Source organism: Crinia signifera, chromosome 1 (assembly GCF_055691185.1).
Source record: "Crinia signifera chromosome 1, ASM5569118v1, whole genome shotgun sequence".
In the NCBI taxonomy this organism is placed as follows: Eukaryota; Metazoa; Chordata; class Amphibia; order Anura; family Myobatrachidae; genus Crinia; species Crinia signifera.
This window is the reverse complement of record NC_139217.1, coordinates 471,456,940-471,474,740: the sequence shown is the minus strand read 5'-3', so window position 1 is coordinate 471,474,740 and position 17,801 is coordinate 471,456,940. Positions and strand designations below refer to the sequence as shown.

The 17,801-nt window shown below is 49.1% G+C and overlaps 1 protein-coding gene across 6 annotated transcripts in view; it reads left to right on the top strand.

Annotated features, from left to right (window-relative positions):
• UNC13B (unc-13 homolog B) overlaps positions 1 to 17,801 on the top strand; it is a 314,963-nt gene that overhangs the window by 166,158 nt on the left and 131,004 nt on the right. For 2 of the 6 annotated variants that reach the window (XR_014453376.1, XM_083155405.1), the window contains exons 2-3: positions 1,609 to 4,146; positions 15,967 to 15,989. The exons of the other annotated variants lie outside the window; for them this stretch is intronic. Coding sequence is in view for 1 of the 2 variants with exons in the window: in XM_083155405.1 (XP_083011531.1) it covers positions 1,716 to 4,146; positions 15,967 to 15,989 (2,454 nt within the window). In the remaining variant the exon portion in view is untranslated. The remainder of the gene's footprint in view (positions 1 to 1,608; positions 4,147 to 15,966; positions 15,990 to 17,801) is intronic. 6 annotated transcript variants of the gene reach the window in all.

The window sequence follows — 17,801 nt, the reverse complement described above, 5'->3', positions numbered from 1 at the left end:
CTTGAGGCCGGGGACCACTGTTATGTTATATTATATGTGTTATTATGGTTATTAATATATTTTTGATTCTGTTTTCATGTTATTAGCCACCGGCCATGTTTTCTATTTTATGTCCTGAACTTGTGTTATTGTGGCATTGCAGAGACCTATAACAGTCTGGTTCCCCAATGCTTGTGAGCAGCTATCATGCTATCTCTCTGTGCAGGAACCCTGGTTATGAAGTGCCGTGTCCTCCCCAATTTGTAAGCGTACAGATCGCAGACTGAAGTCTTGTAGCAACAGGTGAAAACCTCAATGAGGTTTCCATAGCAATAGTATAAGTCTTCCCACTATACAGAGACATGTATCTGCAGGGGTATACAATGCCTGCTGTCACCCGTCTGCATAGATTATAGTGTCCTGTGACAGAATGTAACCTTCTGTATACATTGTGGAGCTAAACATCTACCAGCTAATGTCAGCTGGCTCCTAGAACGTTTGTTGATCCTATTACGGTGAACATCTGGGGACGGACAGGCGCAGCATTCAGCGCAGGCTGGGGACGGACAGGAGCAGCATTCAGCGCAGGCTGAGGACGGACAGGCGCAGCATTCAGCACAGACTGGGGACGGACAGGAGCAGCATTCAGCGCAGGCTGGGGACGGGCAGGCGCAGCATTCAGCGCAGGCTGGGGACGGACAGGCGCAGCATTCAGCGATGGCTGGGGACGGACAGGCGCAGCATTCAGCGTTGGCTGGGGACGGACAGGCGCAGCATTCAGCGCTGGCTGGGGACTGACAGGCGCAGCAATTGTCAGGCTACGAATGGACAAATGCAGCAGTCGGCGTAGGCTGGGACGGTCAGGCGCAGCATTCAGGCAGGCTGGGGACGGACAGGCGCGGCATTCCGTGCATGCTGGGGATGGACAAGCGCGGCATTTAGCACAGGCTGGGGACGGACAGGTACAGCAATCGGCAGGCTACGGATGGACACGTGCTGGGGACGGACAGGCGCAGCATTCAGCGCAGGCTGGGGATGGACAGGCACAGCAGTCGGCAGGCTATAGATGGACATGTGCAGCAGTCGGCGTAGGCTGGGGACGGTCAGGCGCAGCATTCAGCGCAGGCTCGGGACGGACAGGCGCAGCATTCAGCATAGGCTGAGGACGGTCAGGCACAGCAATCGGCAGGCTAGGAACGGACAAGTGCAGCAGTCGGCGTAGGCTGGGCACGGAAGGCTCAACACACACACACTGGTGCATTAAATGGCTACCCACAAATCTCCACTGGTGCTGACGAGGACCTGCTCCCTCCCCGCATAATCTGGTCGACAGGCAGCAAAATCTACAGGCCAAAGCGACCTGGGGTTAATGAAACTTACACTAATTACCCCCAAACTAGTACAGTGTGACGAGGGAGCACCCTCTCTCCCCTCAGCTTTCCTGCTGGAGTAGAAACGTTCTCTGTGAATGGCTCCTTTTTATGCCTCTAGTGTGCTGAGGTCTAAACCCATTTAGAGCTGTACAAGCAGGTGAAGATTTGGTCAGTGCCATATTATTTTTGAGAATGGTGTTGGTTTTCCCTAATAGGAAAATTGTTCTCACAATACTATGTTTTCCCCACGTACTAGCTTCATCATGAAGGAACCTTTGCTGAACATTGTGCTTGGAAGCCTGACTGTACCCTAAAGTTTGCGTTGAGGCATAAAGCAATGCAAAGGTGCAGACGCTACAGTTGATGATGTTTGCCAGAAGGAAGCTGAAGAAACTAGAACATCCTACTGTCCTCCAGCACAGAAAGTATCCCGTGAAAATCTTGACCATAAAGCAGTCCAAGAGACAAAAATTAGCCCTGTGTCTTAGGGAGAAGATGAAGAGGTTACTGCAAGGCCCAGTGGACAAGATACTGACCAACCATGATCACCAGATTTCACCTGTAGAGCTTGATACCAACCTGTTTATGTGTGGCATAAAGAGAAAGTCTCTGAACGCGGAAGTCCAAGCCACTTTTGACCTCATGGAACACACTGGAGAAGCCAAGACGGGAGTGATCGTTGATCCTGATGAGGCAGGCTCCGACTGGGACACAAGGTTTCCGTTGTCTGTGAACTCAGAGGAGAAGAACAGCCAGGACCTTGCGGAGGAGACCAACACCAATAAACAGTCTTCAGAATTGCTTTCTCCTTGTGAAACTAATGGACCTGTTGACCAACAGGATCTATCCACTATTCGTATTACAATGAGCTGGAAGGAGATCACTGAAAATAGTCAGCTTCTCTGCCAGGACATCCTGTCTGAGTCCAGCTCTGGCAGCAGCTCTGTCGTAAGTGATCCGTCTGGAGACGTGGTGGATTATATCATCAAGGAACTGCAGGGTATCAGTCGAATTCAGGCCGAGATTGCAGAGCTGCGACAGCACTTGAGCTTGATAAAAGGTTCGGTGGATGAAGTCTCTACGTGCGTCGACTCTGTCCTGAGCGAGATCGAAGTGTTGCAAGTTGGCTCCTCCCCAAAAAGACCAGCACTTACAGAGTGTTGTGGTGACTCCATGATTGAAGAGACTGTGTTATGTTTTTATGGGATCTCGGAACATGATGATGAGAACGTGCTGGAGAGGGTTCACTGTCTGTTGTGTGATCATCATTGCTTTAATGGCATCCAAAGCAGAGACTATATTAAAGAGGCTTACAGGCTTGGCTCTGGATCCAATGCAGTGCTAGGCCCAAGACCAACAGTTGTTAAACTCTCCCACCCTGATCACAGAGACTTAATACTCCAACGATCAGTCAACTTCCAAAGCTCTGGAGTGAGGATCATTCCGTATGAAGAACACAGTTTCCAAAATAGGATGAGAGCAAATTCTCTCTCTGTACTTCAGCAGGGTTTGAGAGAAAACCGCTGGAGCTCCTTGAGCCTGGATAAGGAGGTGGTGCGAACGGATGACACAGGGGGCGAGCGCAAAACAGAGTCGTTCCGGATAAGGTATCAGAACAAAAGCACGGAGGCCCCATGTGGTGGAGAGGAGTTTCTTTTTGCACAAAAATGCACATTGGCAAAAAAATGCAGCTTATCGGAGGGGGAGATGGCCAGAAGTGACCTGAACGACACCAGCGAGCAGTGTCTACAAAAAAGCGTCAGTCATCTTTGCATCCGTCTGGACTCCCAGGAATCTCAGAAGAGCTCACATTCACCAAACATGTCTTCTTCCCCCTGCGAGAAATCAACATGTCGATGTTCAAGACTGCTAGCACGTTCCAATCACTTGGGCGCATCGTCTGAGGCGGAGGAAGCGGCAATTGCTATTCGTAGATGCTGCTCAATTGTGGATGACCATGATGGAATCTGTAAAGAAGGTGACCTGGTTACCTGCGATTCCAGGGTACAGTTTCGCAGTACGGAGAAAATTAATGTCATTATTAAGGATCCATCTGGCAGTTTCACCTCCTTAAGCTTTGATGACACAGTAGGCAAATGCTCTGCCGGGACCATGGGAGAATCCCTGAAGGAGGTGGTCCACATAGACATAGATGGCCAAGATAAGAGCGGCCATGTCTTCAGAGATTTCCTCGATCAGCCGGATGAGAACATAGATATAGTAGATATTAAGTTTTATGCAAATAAATTAGGAAAAGCTCTCAATCATTTCCGGTCTGCTTTAAAAGTCGTTTTTAATAAACTTGAAAGTCCGGACGCCTTTATGGAAAATAAAGAAACTGTGTTTCCAGTTCCTGATTATGACACTCTACAAAGACTCAACAGTATCGGCAGTGGTCATTTCAATGATAGTCTTCCTACACATTCCAGTATGAGTAACAGCTACAGTTCCAGCTCAAATATAAAAGAAGATGCATATTTTGTGCTCAACAGGGTACCCTCGCTGGCCCATGAGTCCTCCATCCCATCCTTGGTGCTGTCCCCTGACGTAGACTTGAGTGGCCTGCAGACCGTGGTCTCTCCCGAGCAAGTGCTAGACATTGGGGACCTCCCTGTGGGGCTGAAGGAAGGCAAACCTCTCAGACTGGACCAAGTCTGCGTGGAGACCATTTATCTCAACAAGTGCATCAACAACTTCAAAAATGTCTTGCGAGAGAAGAAGAAGATGCAGCGGAAGCTCCTGAAAGATATTGTACAGGAAACCTTCTGGACTTCGGCTGAAGAAATGAGCTCAGGTATTTCATTGTGCGGCTGAGTTGGTTGGCAGGAAGAATTGGGAGGGCAGTTAAATCCCAAACAAGTGAATGCACAGAAATGATCAATCCTCAAAACAAAAAGTATTCTAGAACTTAGCAAATTGACTAATGAGGAGTATTCTAGAAGTTTGTCAAATGACTAATGAGAAGTAATCTAGAACTTTGTCAAATGACTGATCAGGAGTAGTCTAGATATTTCTAAAATTAATATTCAGGGTTATTCAGCTGAGTTTTGGCCATGTGATAGATACATGGGTGCTGATACAGGCCTATTAGCACGGGTCCAAATTCATCCCCGTCCCCGGTGGTGGGGGTCTAATCATGCGCAAACCCCTGGAGCAAACGTCGCTCCTGTGCAGCCACCTACCTGTGTGGTGCTTCGCTCCCGTGCAGTCACCTACCTGTGTGGTGCGTCACTCCTGTGTAGCCACCGACCTGTGTGGTGCGTCACTCCTGTGCAGCCACCGACCTGTGTGGTGCGTCGCTCCTGCGCAGCCACCGACCTGTGTGGTGCGTCGCTCCTGCGCAGCCACCGACCATTGTGGTGCGTCGCTCCTGCGCAGCCACCGACCTGTGTGGTGCGTCGCTCCTGCGCAGCCACCGACCTGTGTGGTGCGTCGCTCCTGCGCAGCCACCTACCTGTGTGGTGCGTCGCTCCTGTGTAGCCACCGACCTGTGTACTGCGTCGCTCCTGTGCAGCCACCTACCTGTGTGGTCTACCGCTCCTATGTAGCCACCTACCTGAGCGGTACATTGCTGCTCACAGGACTATTCACCCAGGTACAGTATCAACGTAGACCAGGGGTTCCCAAACTTTATGGAATCAGGGCACCCTAGAGTATCAAAATTTCTTCATGGCACCCCTAGGCTAAAGGTGTTTTATAGAGATTTTGAAAAAATATATTAAATTAAGTTAATTGTGTTTAGATTTCAAACTTAAATTAAATAATGTGTTGCCGGCACGGGATTCACTTTTGTTAAATTGCCAATAAATATTTTGAATTGGTCCTGAACCACCAACCGGGGGCATCCCTGCAAGTGTCCCAAGGTACCCAGGGTGCCACGGCACACAGTTTGGGAACCACTACTAAGGTCCGTGTAGAATGTTTGTAGTAACTGGAAACACAATGTTATTTACTGTGTGATCTCTTTCTTTTTGTTTTTTTTGTGTCTCATGATTGTGTCCATTTCTAGCTATTGTCATCATCTTGCAGACTGTCATGCCAGGTCTGTGTGCGTGTGTGTCGTTATATGTGTGTGGTGACATTGTGCCGTTCTATGCTGAAAGGTGTAACAGTGAGAGGTCAGGATGTGGTTATTGCCCCTCTCCAGTAGCTGCGGTCACAGTGCCTCTGAGTGTGTTACAGTTGTGTAGTACTGCAGGGAGCAAGTGCCAAGTAACACAAGTAACATACAACATCTATCTATACATGTATCCGCGTTCTATGCTCCTCTCCTGGCAGTCTCTGGCCTCACCCCCCTCATTTCCATCTGCCCCAGCTGCACTGTGCCCTTTGGAAAGTTTCAGATGGTGCCTGAGTGCTGTGTGGAGTCTCCCGCAGCTCACTGTGATCACGCTCCGTATAAATGACAGGTTAGCAACATTTTATTACGCGTACTTAGCTGCCCACAGCTGCCAGACCCGCGCTGTGTCTCCGCCTGACCTGAATGTAGTGCTGACAGGCGGGCTTGTGCCCAGCTGCTGATGTGACATGGCGGCATGGGTGGTATAATGGCACAATACAGTTCCTGTGACGTCAGAGAGGCATGCATTTGGTCATTCTGATTTATCGGAACCCCCCCCCCCAGGGGGAACCTGTTAGCTCGGCCTGTTCCTGCCGCCTCCTGGTATTATCGTCACTTGTTCTGTTTCTGAATAATGGAAACAATGACTGTAAGCAGCAGTTACAGTAGTTGGATTATACAAAGCGTAGAAGGCGCAGGGGAACGGGGTCTGTACATTGGCATTAAAATCCATTTATCTTCCATACTTACACAGGCGTCCTGCATTGTCCAGTATAGTTACATAGTAGGTGAGGCTGAAAAAAGACTTGCGTCCATCTAGTTCAACCTCGGTTTATTAGCTTAACCCTTATTCTATGTATTGTATACTGATATTTTATTTTAAAGACATAATTTTATTCTTAATTGTACCCCTGGATGTTTTTAACCAATAAATGTTTGTCCAACCTTATTTTAAACTTATTTAATGTGTCTGCCGACACCACGTCTCCATCTGCTGACACCACCTCTCCATCTGCCGACACCACGTCTCCATCTGCCGACACAACCTCTCCAGTAAGAGAGTTCCATAGTTTGACTCCTCTGACCGTGAACAAATTTTTTCCTTCTAAGAGAACGAAATCTTTTTTCTAATTTCGTGCCCTTGCGTCCTAGAGTCCTTCCTCGTGGTTAAAAGGGCGACTGATATTGGCCCCTGATATATTTTTACATGTTTAGCATGTCCCCCCTTAAACGTCTTTTCTCTAGTGCAAACCGTCCCAATTTGTTTAATTTATCCTCGTAGCTTAAATTCTCCATTCCCTTTATTAGCTTTGTTGCTCTTCTTTGGATTCTTTCCACTTCTATGATGTCCTTTCTATAGTGCGGGGCCCAGAATTGTACTCCGTATTCAAGATGTGGTCTATCCAATGCTTTCTACAATACCCGGTTACATATGTTGGAGATCTGTTGTATTACCCGTGTTCTCTGGGCTGCACCGCACCACCTACAGCTCCTTTCTGAACAAGGCGTCTGTATATAAAACTTTAGATAGAAAGTACCAATCGACCAGCTCCTAATTGTCATTTTTCATACATATCCTGTAACACGACAGGCTCTGATTTGCCGGCCATTTATCTCTGTAGACTTTGTCTCTTCAGTAAATAAAACCCTATAGTCCCTAATTACCGCTAACATACTTTGGTTGCATTAGTTTGCGCACCTCAGTGCTTTGCGGATGCACCTTTCTGCTTTTTTTCTATAGCTGTTAGACTTTTTAAATATGTTTCTGGTAGATTTCAAACTGTTTTTAAATTGATCCAACTTGGTGGATTTCAGGGTCTAAAGTTCACATTAACCCAGTGAGAGGTGTGCAAAATATCCGGGAAAAAATCCAGCGTCCCTCACATTTGTTATATAAATTCAAATAAAAAAAAATGTTGTGTTGTGTCGGCATTCCCTACCACGTTGCACCAGAATTTGTTTTATGGTTTCCCCACGTGGTTGAGGTCTGGACCCTGGGCCTTTTCTGTCATCTGACACATGAGCGTTCGTTATCATGCCGGAAATTCGCCTTCCGCTTTCTAGGCCGCCAGGTTTTGTGCTGAAATCTAATACATTTTGGAGCTACATCTATGATTCACTCTATTCTACGTCTGCTTTGCCTCACGAGAGCGAAGAATCTATATCGCTAGTGCACACCAACCACCCGGTCCCTGACAGTGGGTTGGACACTTGAATTTGCCTTCCCAGCTGTGACGTCGGCCCCCGCAGCAAGTGGTGAGCATCCGTACACCCACGAAGATTCATAGACATCTGCAGTATATATCAGCCGTCGACTGTGATGCTGGGTCAACGCGATATGTCGGTGAACATCGTGGTTTAGACATATCGCTGGTACACTCATGCTAACGCACCCATAATCTATCAGCCAGTGTGTGCCCAGCAGAAGACGTTTCCACACATTGTTTTTTTCTGCTAACGCTAAACTGGGTGAATGGAAAACTTCTGCTTTTCCCTCTGTCCTTCCATCCTAGCCCTGGCATATACAGTATATGGGTGGCCGTTGTCACATGCAGGGTGACGTTCCTGCAGCTCCTGTACCTCTCCGGAGGTTTATATCATTGTGGAGAGGTGTCCTGATGGTCCTAGCCCTCTTTGGGCTGCTTTCTTTCATCACTAATCCCTTGTAGATGTAAATAAGTGTCCACAAACATCTATTCTCCATGCGATACACGTAAGATTACACATACCACATTAGCTCTGTGTTTTTTACGACTTTTGTCATCTTATTTGCAAAATGGAGCATATAGAAAGCACAAGCAGCTTCTGCTGAGTAACACAAGATGCATCATTTTACTCAGCAGAAGCTGCTTGCGCTTCCTATTCAGTGGAACATGTTGCAAAAAGATGCCGGTCATTACTGAGTCAGGGCTGTTTAATGCAAAAGAGGGGTATGCAATCATTAAGTTGACAGACAATAGGCCGACCTACAGTATAAAAAGGTAGACATGTAAATGGTTGACATGGAAAAGGGCTGACGTAGGTTATGTTTTTTTTGTTAAATCAGACTTTTTTACTTTACCATTTCAGTGGGCATAGAGGAAGAACATAAAAGTGCCCGGAGCATGGCAAGTGTACGCGGTAGACTCATACAATGCCCCTGCCGACATCGACTTAAAACACAAAAAACTCATGTCAACCTCTTCATGTGTCCAACTTTTTCCTGTCAACATTTTGTTTGTCAATTTATTGACCATGTCGACCATTTTTGCTGTATCAACCTTTTTGCCTGTTGACCGATAGTGATCGAGCTATTGGTCCACACCTGAGAGGAGGGTAGATGTACGTGGGGTGTATGTAGCTCTGGATTATGGATCTGCATCGGAGATGATGCCGCCATTGATGACGCGTGCGGGGAGCTAGCCGGGACACCGGGGGTTAAGCCGTATTCGTTTCAATAAGGATTTCATTCCCGCGATGGAAGGTTTAGCAGCGTTGGGATTACGGCTCTCACATAAAACCAATGTTTGCAGCTTAGAACAGACACCGGCACTTTCCACTTAATTCTGTAGATGGGAGAATTGTCAGAGATCTGTAGATTGTATGCTGTTATTGTGGGGGAAATGGATTTGCATTGTATGACAGTAATTGGTGCCTCTCCTTTTGGTAAAATCATTTCTGCTAGAGAACTACCAGTGCCAGCATGTCGTCTGCATTGTGTAGGAAACAAAGCCCAGCACAAGTATATCGGAGTGCCCGATTCCTTCATAGGCTGGTAATTACCTGTGTGGTCCCTATATGCCGTATACAGGGATGTGTCCTGCAGGGTGTCGGTGCGTGTCTGGCTGCACACCGGTGTGTTACAGTACCTGGCGGAGCCGGCAGCAGAGTAGGTGGCTGGTAATTACCTGTGTGGTCCCTACATGCCGTATACAGGGATGCGTCTTGCAGGGTGTTGGTGCGTGTCTGGCTGTATACCAGTGCGTTACAGTACCTGGCGGAGCCGGCAGCAGAGTAGGTAGCTGGTAAATTACCTGTGTGGTCCCTACATGCCGTATACAGGGATGTGTCCTGCAGGGTGTCGGTGCGTGTCTGGCTGCACACCGGTGTGTTACAGTACCTGGCGGAGCCGGCAGCAGAGTAGGTGGCTGGTAATTACCTGTGTGGTCCCTACATGCCGTATACAGGGATGTGTCCTGCAGGGTGTCGGTGCGTGTCTGGCTGGACACCGGTGTGTTACAGTACCTGGCGGAGCCGGCAGCAGAGTAGGTGGCTGGTAATTACCTGTGTGGTCCCAACATGCCGTATACAGGGATGTGTCCTGCTGGGTGTCGGTGTGTGTCTGGCTGCACACCTGTGTGTTACAGTACCTGGCGGAGCCGGCAGCAGAGTAGGTGGCTGGTAATTACCTGTGTGGTCCCTACATGCCATATACAGGGATGTGTCCTGCAGGGTGTCGGTGCGTGTCTGGCTGCACACCGGTGTGTTACAGTACCTGGCGGAGCCGGCAGCAGAGTAGGTGGCTGGTAATTACCTGTGTGGTCCCTACATGCCGTATACAGGGATGTGTCCTGCAGGGTGTCGGTGCGTGTCTGGCTGTACACCGGTGTGTTACAGTACCTGGCTGAGCCGGCAGCAGAGTAGGTGGCTGGCAATTACCTGTGTGGTCCCTACATGCCGTATACAGGGATGTGTCCTGCAGGGTGTCGGTGCGTGTCTGGCTGCACACCGGTGTGTTACAGTACCTGGCGGAGCCGGCAGCAGAGTAAGTGTCTGGTAATTACCTGTGTGGTCCCTACATGCTGTATACAGGGATGCGTCCTGCAGGGTGTCGGTGTGTGTCTGGCTGCACACCGGTGTGTTACAGTACCTGGCGGAGCCGGCAGCAGAGTAGGTCTCTGGTAATTACCTGTGTGGTCCCTACATGCCGTATACAGGGATGTGTCCTGCAGGGTGTCGGTGCGTGTCTGGCTGCACACAAGTGTGTTACAGTACCTGGCGGAGCCGGCAGCAGAGTAGGTGGCTGGTAATTACCTGTGTGGACCCTACATGCCGTATACAGGGATGTGTCCTGCAGGGTGTCAGTGCGTGTGCACACGTGTGTTACAGTACCTGGCGGAGCCGGCAGCAGAGTAGGTGGCTGGTAATTACCTGTGTGGTCCCTACATGCCGTATACAGGGATGTGTCCTGCAGGGTGTCGGTACGTGTCTGGCTGCACACCGGTGTGTTACAGTACCTGGCGGAGCCGGCAGCAGAGTAGGTGGCTGGTAATTACCTGTGTGGTCCCTACATGCCGTATACAGGGATGCGTCTTGCAGGGTGTTGGTGCGTGTCTGGCTGTATACCAGTGCGTTACAGTACCTGGCGGAGCCGGCAGCAGAGTAGGTGGCTGGTAATTACCTGTGTGGTCCCTACATGCCGTATACAGGGATGTGTCCTGCAGGGTGTCGGTGCGTGTCTGGCTGCACACCGGTGTGTTACAGTACCTGGCAGCAGAGTAGGTGGCTGGTAATTACCTGTGTGGTCCCTACATGCCGTATACAGGGATGTGTCCTGCAGGGTGTCGGTGTGTGTGCACACTTGTGTTACAGTACCTGGCGGAGCGGGCAGCAGAGTAGGTGGCTGGTAATTACCTGTGTGGTCCCCACATGCCGTATACAGGGATGTGTCCTGCAGGGTGTCGGTGTGTGTCTGGCTGCACACCGGTGTGTTACAGTACCTGGCGGAGCCGGCAGCAGAGTAGGTGGCTGGTAATTACCTGTGTGATCCCTACATGCCGTATACAGGGATGTGTCCTGCAGGGTGTCGGTGTGTGTCTGGCTGTATACCAGTGTGTTACAGTACCTGGCGGAGCCGGCAGCAGAGTAGGTGGCTGGTAATTACCTGTGTGGTCCCTACATGCCGTATACAGGGATGTGTCCTGCAGGGTGTCGGTGTGTGTCTGGCTGCACACCGGTGTGTTACAGTACCTGGCGGAGCCGGCAGCAGAGTAGGTGGCTGGTAATTACCTGTGTGGTCCCTACATGCCGTATACAGGGATGTGTCCTGCAGGGTGTCAGTGCGTGTCTGGCTGCACACCAGTGTGTTACAGTACCTGGCGGAGCCGGCAGCAGAGTAGGTGGCTGGTAATTACCTGTGTGGTCCCTACATGCCGTATACAGGGATGTGTCCTGCAGGGTGTCGGTGTGTGTCTGGCTGTACACCGGTGTGTTACAGTACCTGGCAGCAGAGTAGGTGGCTGGTAATTACCTGTGTGGTCCCTACATGCCGTATACAGGGATGTGTCCTGCAGGGTGTCGGTGTGTGTCTGGCTGCACACCAGTGTGTTACAGTACCTGGCAGCAGAGTAGGTGGCTCATAAGGACATTGAGCGCCTGGATTAGAAGGTCCGGTCTCTGAGACAATGCTTGGGGCCTGCCGTCGGCTGAATGCAGTCTCGGAGTGTAATCACCACCAGCGGGCTGTCATTATCCGCCTGCTATGTAATGGATGTGTTTTGAAAAGCTTTTCTTCTACATCCTTCTTGAGAATGTGTCCTGAAGCCTCCGCGTAATTGCTGATTGCTAATCGCTTACAGGGAAAACAAACGAATGCCAACTTCGGCTCAGCGTCTGGTTCTGTCCCGAAGTGCGGTCATCAGCTGTTGCTGTCTTGTGTCAGACGTACATCAGCACTTCTTAGCACACACACACTGCCGTGCGCCATGGACCAGTCCTGATGCCTACGTGCCCATTGTAGGCATTTACCGTGTTGGGCAGGGGTCAGCATAAGCACTGACCAGTTTGCAGCATTTTAACCTCGTTATGAGTCAAAGAATCTCAACTTAGTGGGGGGCTTGCTGCAATTAACTGTCACAGTTTCCGGACCCCCCAACGGGTCGCATGTTCCCGGTCCCTCGCACAGGGAGAGTTCAGCTGTCACGCTGGTGATGCATTGTGATTGGCTCACAGGCTTTTGCGGCACACGTCAGAAACAAGCAACTACAATGCCAATTCTGCACAGCTACCGTCCACAGGGGGTGATTCTGGTTTGCGAACTCCCTCGTATGTTCGTACAGGGAGTTCGATGTTGAAGATCTGTGCACAAGCGAATATGCTCATGGTCTGCATCCAAATGATCTCGGGCTTGCACGCCAGCCTGCGAATGGATATTTCTGCATTTAGTGGGGGCAGGCATTCACACACCCGGCAGGCGTGATTACAAGGCTCACGGATGGTGTAATGGTTAGCATTACTGCCTCACAGCACTGAGGTCACACCATGGCCCTAACTGTGCAGAGTTTGTATGTTCTCCCCGTACTTGCGTGGGTTTCCTCCGGGTACTCCAGTTTCCTCCCACAACCCAAAAATATGCTGGTAGGCTCCCAACAAAATGAACCCTAGAATGTCTGTGTGCGCGTGTACATGTGGTAGGGAATATAGATTGCAAGCTCCACTGCGGCAGGGACTGATGTGAGTGTTCAACTATTCTCTGTACAGCGCTGCGGAATATGTGTGCGCTATATAATAACTGGTAATAAATAAATAATAAGGCTCGCAATGCAGTGAGACATCCACAATCCGGCCCAAATATCTTAAATGCTTCTCACCTCTATGGGGGATCCAAGGGTGCACGGCCACAAGCTGACATATTTTTGTCATGATACTGTTATGATGGGCGTGTATAAAAACTCTATTTATTCTATGTATCCCCGCACAGCTTTCACACCAAACCTTTCATTTATATCTCTGCCGGTTCCGCCTGATAGTATCCTCCACATTAAACCATTATTTGCATTTTGCTCGGCGCCCGAGCTGTCATTTCCATACAGGTAATTGTCGGGAAAGCTTAGATCTGTCTTCTGAGGCCCCAACAATGCAGCTGTAATGTGCCGGGATCTCTGCTGGGTGACAGGTGCTGGGAATTACATGTCGCACCCAGTAGTTTATTTATCTGTGCGTCCTCCTCTAGTGGCTGCTGTGACACAGACGCGCTGCTGATTAGTCCTGCGTTCAGGCATCGGGATAAGCTAGATGGAACGGCATAAATCACCCATTAGGAACGCTGACTGCAGTGTGCCGGCATCCGTGCTGTGCGGAGCCTAATACAAGCTTGAACGCCAACTCTATAGTGTACAATGATGCCCTTAGTGTGACGGCTATAGTCCCTGTGCTGCTCAGGCGTGGCCACGAAGGGCTTATCAACAGGGGTGGTGGGGAGCACCTTGGCAAAACCATGCTGTACTGCAGTGGGGCAGATGTGAAATGTCCAGAGGTTAAGATTTGGGAGAGGCATGCACATGTGAACCCCTTATTTGCAGTGGAATAATAGCGGTGGTCAGCACATGTAGTAAACACGCGTGACTCTGAACAGGTATGGCTACAGTCTGTACCGACATGTGGTTGTGCTTAGGCAGAATGGCACACCAGAAGCAAACAATGTAAGTATGCACCTTTACACAAATTGGTTTTTGAAATGATGGTTTTTGTAAATCATCAACATTTATTATTTAAAAATTATTCAGGTGGCCACCTTTAAATACAACAGTATTGTTATACACACTAAAAGATATTTATTATGCACACTATATCTATAAAATAATTATCCACTTAAAACGGAATGCATGGACACCTTGGAAAATTGTTTGTCAATATGACAGTTGATAATGAGCCTTTGCATTTATATTTTGCAGTAGATGAGTAGCTGTAAATATAATTGCTTTAGAATGAGCACAGTCTTGTAGGTTACAATGCGCCTATTGTGGCGTTTCTCACCTGCGTCTCCGTGCGCTGTGGCTCCGGGTGATGTTATATATGTTGAGTGTCCCTCCGGTACGGGTGCGGGGAGGGGAGCTGACCGGCGTGGATGGTAAAGGGGTCTTCGCTCTTACCCTCTCAGGAGCTCTCACTGGGGCAGATGTATGATGTGTCGATATGGGGGAGAAGGGTATCAGCGCACGTTATATGCACTGATACCGCTTCTCCCCCATGTATGAAGGAGGTGAGATGCGGTAAAGGACAGGGGCGCTATGCTCCCCTGTCCATATCGGCCTGCTATCTAAATGATAGCAGGCCGAATGTATGAACGATCAGCATCGCTGACCGTTCCACCCGCTGCTGGTTTTGGCTTTGCCAGCATCAGGCTGGCGAAGCCCTATCTAAACAGCAGGGACAGCCCTGTCCCTGCTGTTAGGTCTGGGCTGCGCTGGGGATCTCGCGTGAGTAGCGGGGGACAGGAGACTGATACGCTATCTCCAGGAGCGGACATCGCCAGAGGGGGGAGTTAGCGCTCCCCCGCTGCGGCGGATAGGATGTTAATACATCTTGTCGATGTCCCTTCCTGCTTCGCCTCGTTAATGAGGTGAAGAAGGAAGTATTATAGCGGCGCGATAAGCGCTACTATAATACATCTGCCCCACTGATAGCTGTTTTTACCGACGGCGCTTCTCTCACAAGGGCTGTGGTGATCAGTGAGAGTGCACGGGAGCTGCGGACCTGTGATGGAAGGGTCCGGGCTGTGTTCTTGATCTCCCTGCTGGCACCGGTGAGTGAGAGGGGCTGGGGCGTCTCTCCCACCGAAGCTACCGTCACCCATACACTCTGGAGTTCTCAAGGCCACCGGAGATGCTGGCGCTGGAGGAGATGGTTGATATCGCAGGTGTGTCGACTTTTTCAGGATGTAGACTATTTTGCAAATAATCGGTCCAAGGTGTCTCTGGCTGGGGCTTCACTAACGCGTTTCACCCCTAACAATGGGGGCTTTTTCAAAGAATGGCACAGCAGCCCTGTAACCCTCCTGACCTCTCACCACCTTTCTGCCCGTGGCTGTCCTCTGTCTGTGTTGTGTGTACGGATGATTGGAGCGCGGCGTAACCGGGGGGGGAGGGGGGGGGCGATAATGTGGTGTGCAGTGTGTTCTGATCAGCAGCGGCGGGTGCCCCGGGATGACGCCAGTCCTGCCAATTTGTGCATCATTTAGCTGTAGATTTATAGGGGATGTAGATGTCCCACAAACCGCTACGTACACCTGGATTTAATCAGGTGCTCGAGGAGCCCATTTATCAGCAAGCTTTAGCTATTTAAAACTCTTTGCGTACGATAAATGGTGCTCCAGCCAATCCGCCCCCAACTGTCATGTGTTCAGCTCCCAACTGTTATGTGTTTGAAAAGTAACTGCTGGGAGTGGATAGGCTTGAGAGGCATTTTTCATACACAATGAGTTTTAAATGGCTAAAATTTGCTGATAAATGGGTTCCTTGATAATCCTGTGTGCGGACTTGGTTATTACATATGAAGTGCTTCCAGCTCCTCCTTAGTGATGTCACACCATGAACACCAGATGTTGGTGAATTGTATGAGAGTGTCTGTGCTTCAGTGCGATGTAAGGTTACAGATCCGTCCTCCCAGGCCTGAGTGTGCACCTCTGCACAGGGACCAACGCCCCACCAGTGGTAGGAATGAAAGTCTCTCCACCTGTAACGTTACCTGTAGTGAGATGTTTGTGGCATTCATCCTCCAATCACTGTCCATGTTATAACCTGGGGCCGGCTACATTGTCTACTAACTTCTCCCCTTCTCTCCTCTTTACCTTCACAGAGGGGAATAGAGCAGACTACCAGGTTATTTCCACATTTATTTCCGTGTGCTTGTCCCCACACACCGGCATGGCTGCCTGCATGGCCCCCTACCAGCATGCCTGTGATTATAGTGGTACCCCTGCGTCACTGACCGGAACGGCTTTATCCCATCATTGCAGCAATGTGTCGGAGAGTGAGAGCTGGTGCGGCGTGTTTGTGTGGTCAGGAGCCTATTCCGTGCAGGGGCTATGGGAGTATCTGTTATCAATAAGGCTTTATCCTGGTGGATGGCTGGTAACTGTTGTGAGGAAACGAGATGGACCCGGACAGAGAACCTTCATATTCACCTCTCATTTCTCACAGTGTAATGTACTAAGTTTTAGGTGCATTGTTATGTTCTGTTATCAGGTCCATCTTGCAGGATTGTATGTATTGGAGAGAAACCGGCTAAGAAGTGACATTCTGTCAGGGGATTGCTGTGGACACTGTTGGTTTGGATTGTGTTACTGGGCTGAGCCCATTCTGTTTAATAAACCATGGTTGGATATTTATCTATCACGGTTCCTGAGTGATTTGGAACCCCGGAACTGTAATGGTGGTAGCTACCTCTCCTTGTATTGGCATTGCCTTCCGAACTAGCCTATTGGTCACTTCACTATTTAGTGGAAAACTGAATCTAGGAGCTGAATGGGTGAAGGAGGATGTATGATAATTAGTAATACAGGTTGAGTATCCCTTATCCAGAATGCTCGGGATCAGAAGAATTTTGGATAACTGATTATTCCGTATTTCAGAATATTTTTATATTTCAATGTAGTATCTTGCATTTATGTTGTAAAAACACATGAAATACACACATCTCTGATACTGAATTTAAATGCAAAGCATTCCTTTCCTTGCACATATTTAGTGCCAGTTACCTATCATGTCCTCAGTAGTGCCAGTTACCTATCATGTCCTCAGTAGTGCTGTTACAGATGTCCTCAGTAGTGCCAGTTACATATCATGTCCTCAGTAGTGCTGTTACAGATGTCCTCAGTAGTGCCAGTTACATATCATGTCCCCAGTAGTTCCAGTTACATATCATGTCCTCAGTAGTGCCAGTTACCTATCATGTCCTCAGTAGTGCTGTTACATATCATGTCCTCAGTAGTGCTGTTACATATCATGTCCTCAGTAGTGCTGTTACATATCATGTCCTCAGTAGTGCTGTTACTTATCATGTCCTCAGTAGTGCTGTTACTGATCATGTCCTCAGTAGTGCTGTTACATATCATGTCCCCAGTAGTGCTGTTACATATGATGTCCCCAGTAGTGCCAGTTACATATCATGTCCCCAGTAGTGCCAGTTACATATCATGTCCCCAGTAGTGCCAGTTACATATCATGTCCCCAGTAGTGCCAGTTACATATCATGTCCTCAGTAGTGCCAGTTACATATCATGTCCCCAGTAGTGCCAGTTACATATCATGTCCCCAGTAGTGCCAGTTACATATCATGTCCCCAGTAGTGCCAGTTACATATCATGTCCCCAGTAGTGCCAGTTACATATCATGTCCCCAGTAGTGCCAGTTACATATCATGTCCTCAGTAGTGCCAGTTACATATCATGTCCTCAGTAGTGCCAGTTACATATCATGTCCTCAATCGTGCCAGTTACATATCATGTCCTCAGTAGTGCCAGTGCCAGTTACCTATCATGTCCTCAGTAGTGCTGTTACATATCATGTCCTCAGTAGTGCTGTTACATATCATGTCCTCAGTAGTGCTGTTACTTATCATGTCCTCAGTAGTGCTGTTACTGATCATGTCCTCAGTAGTGCCAGTTACATATCATGTCCCCAGTAGTGCCA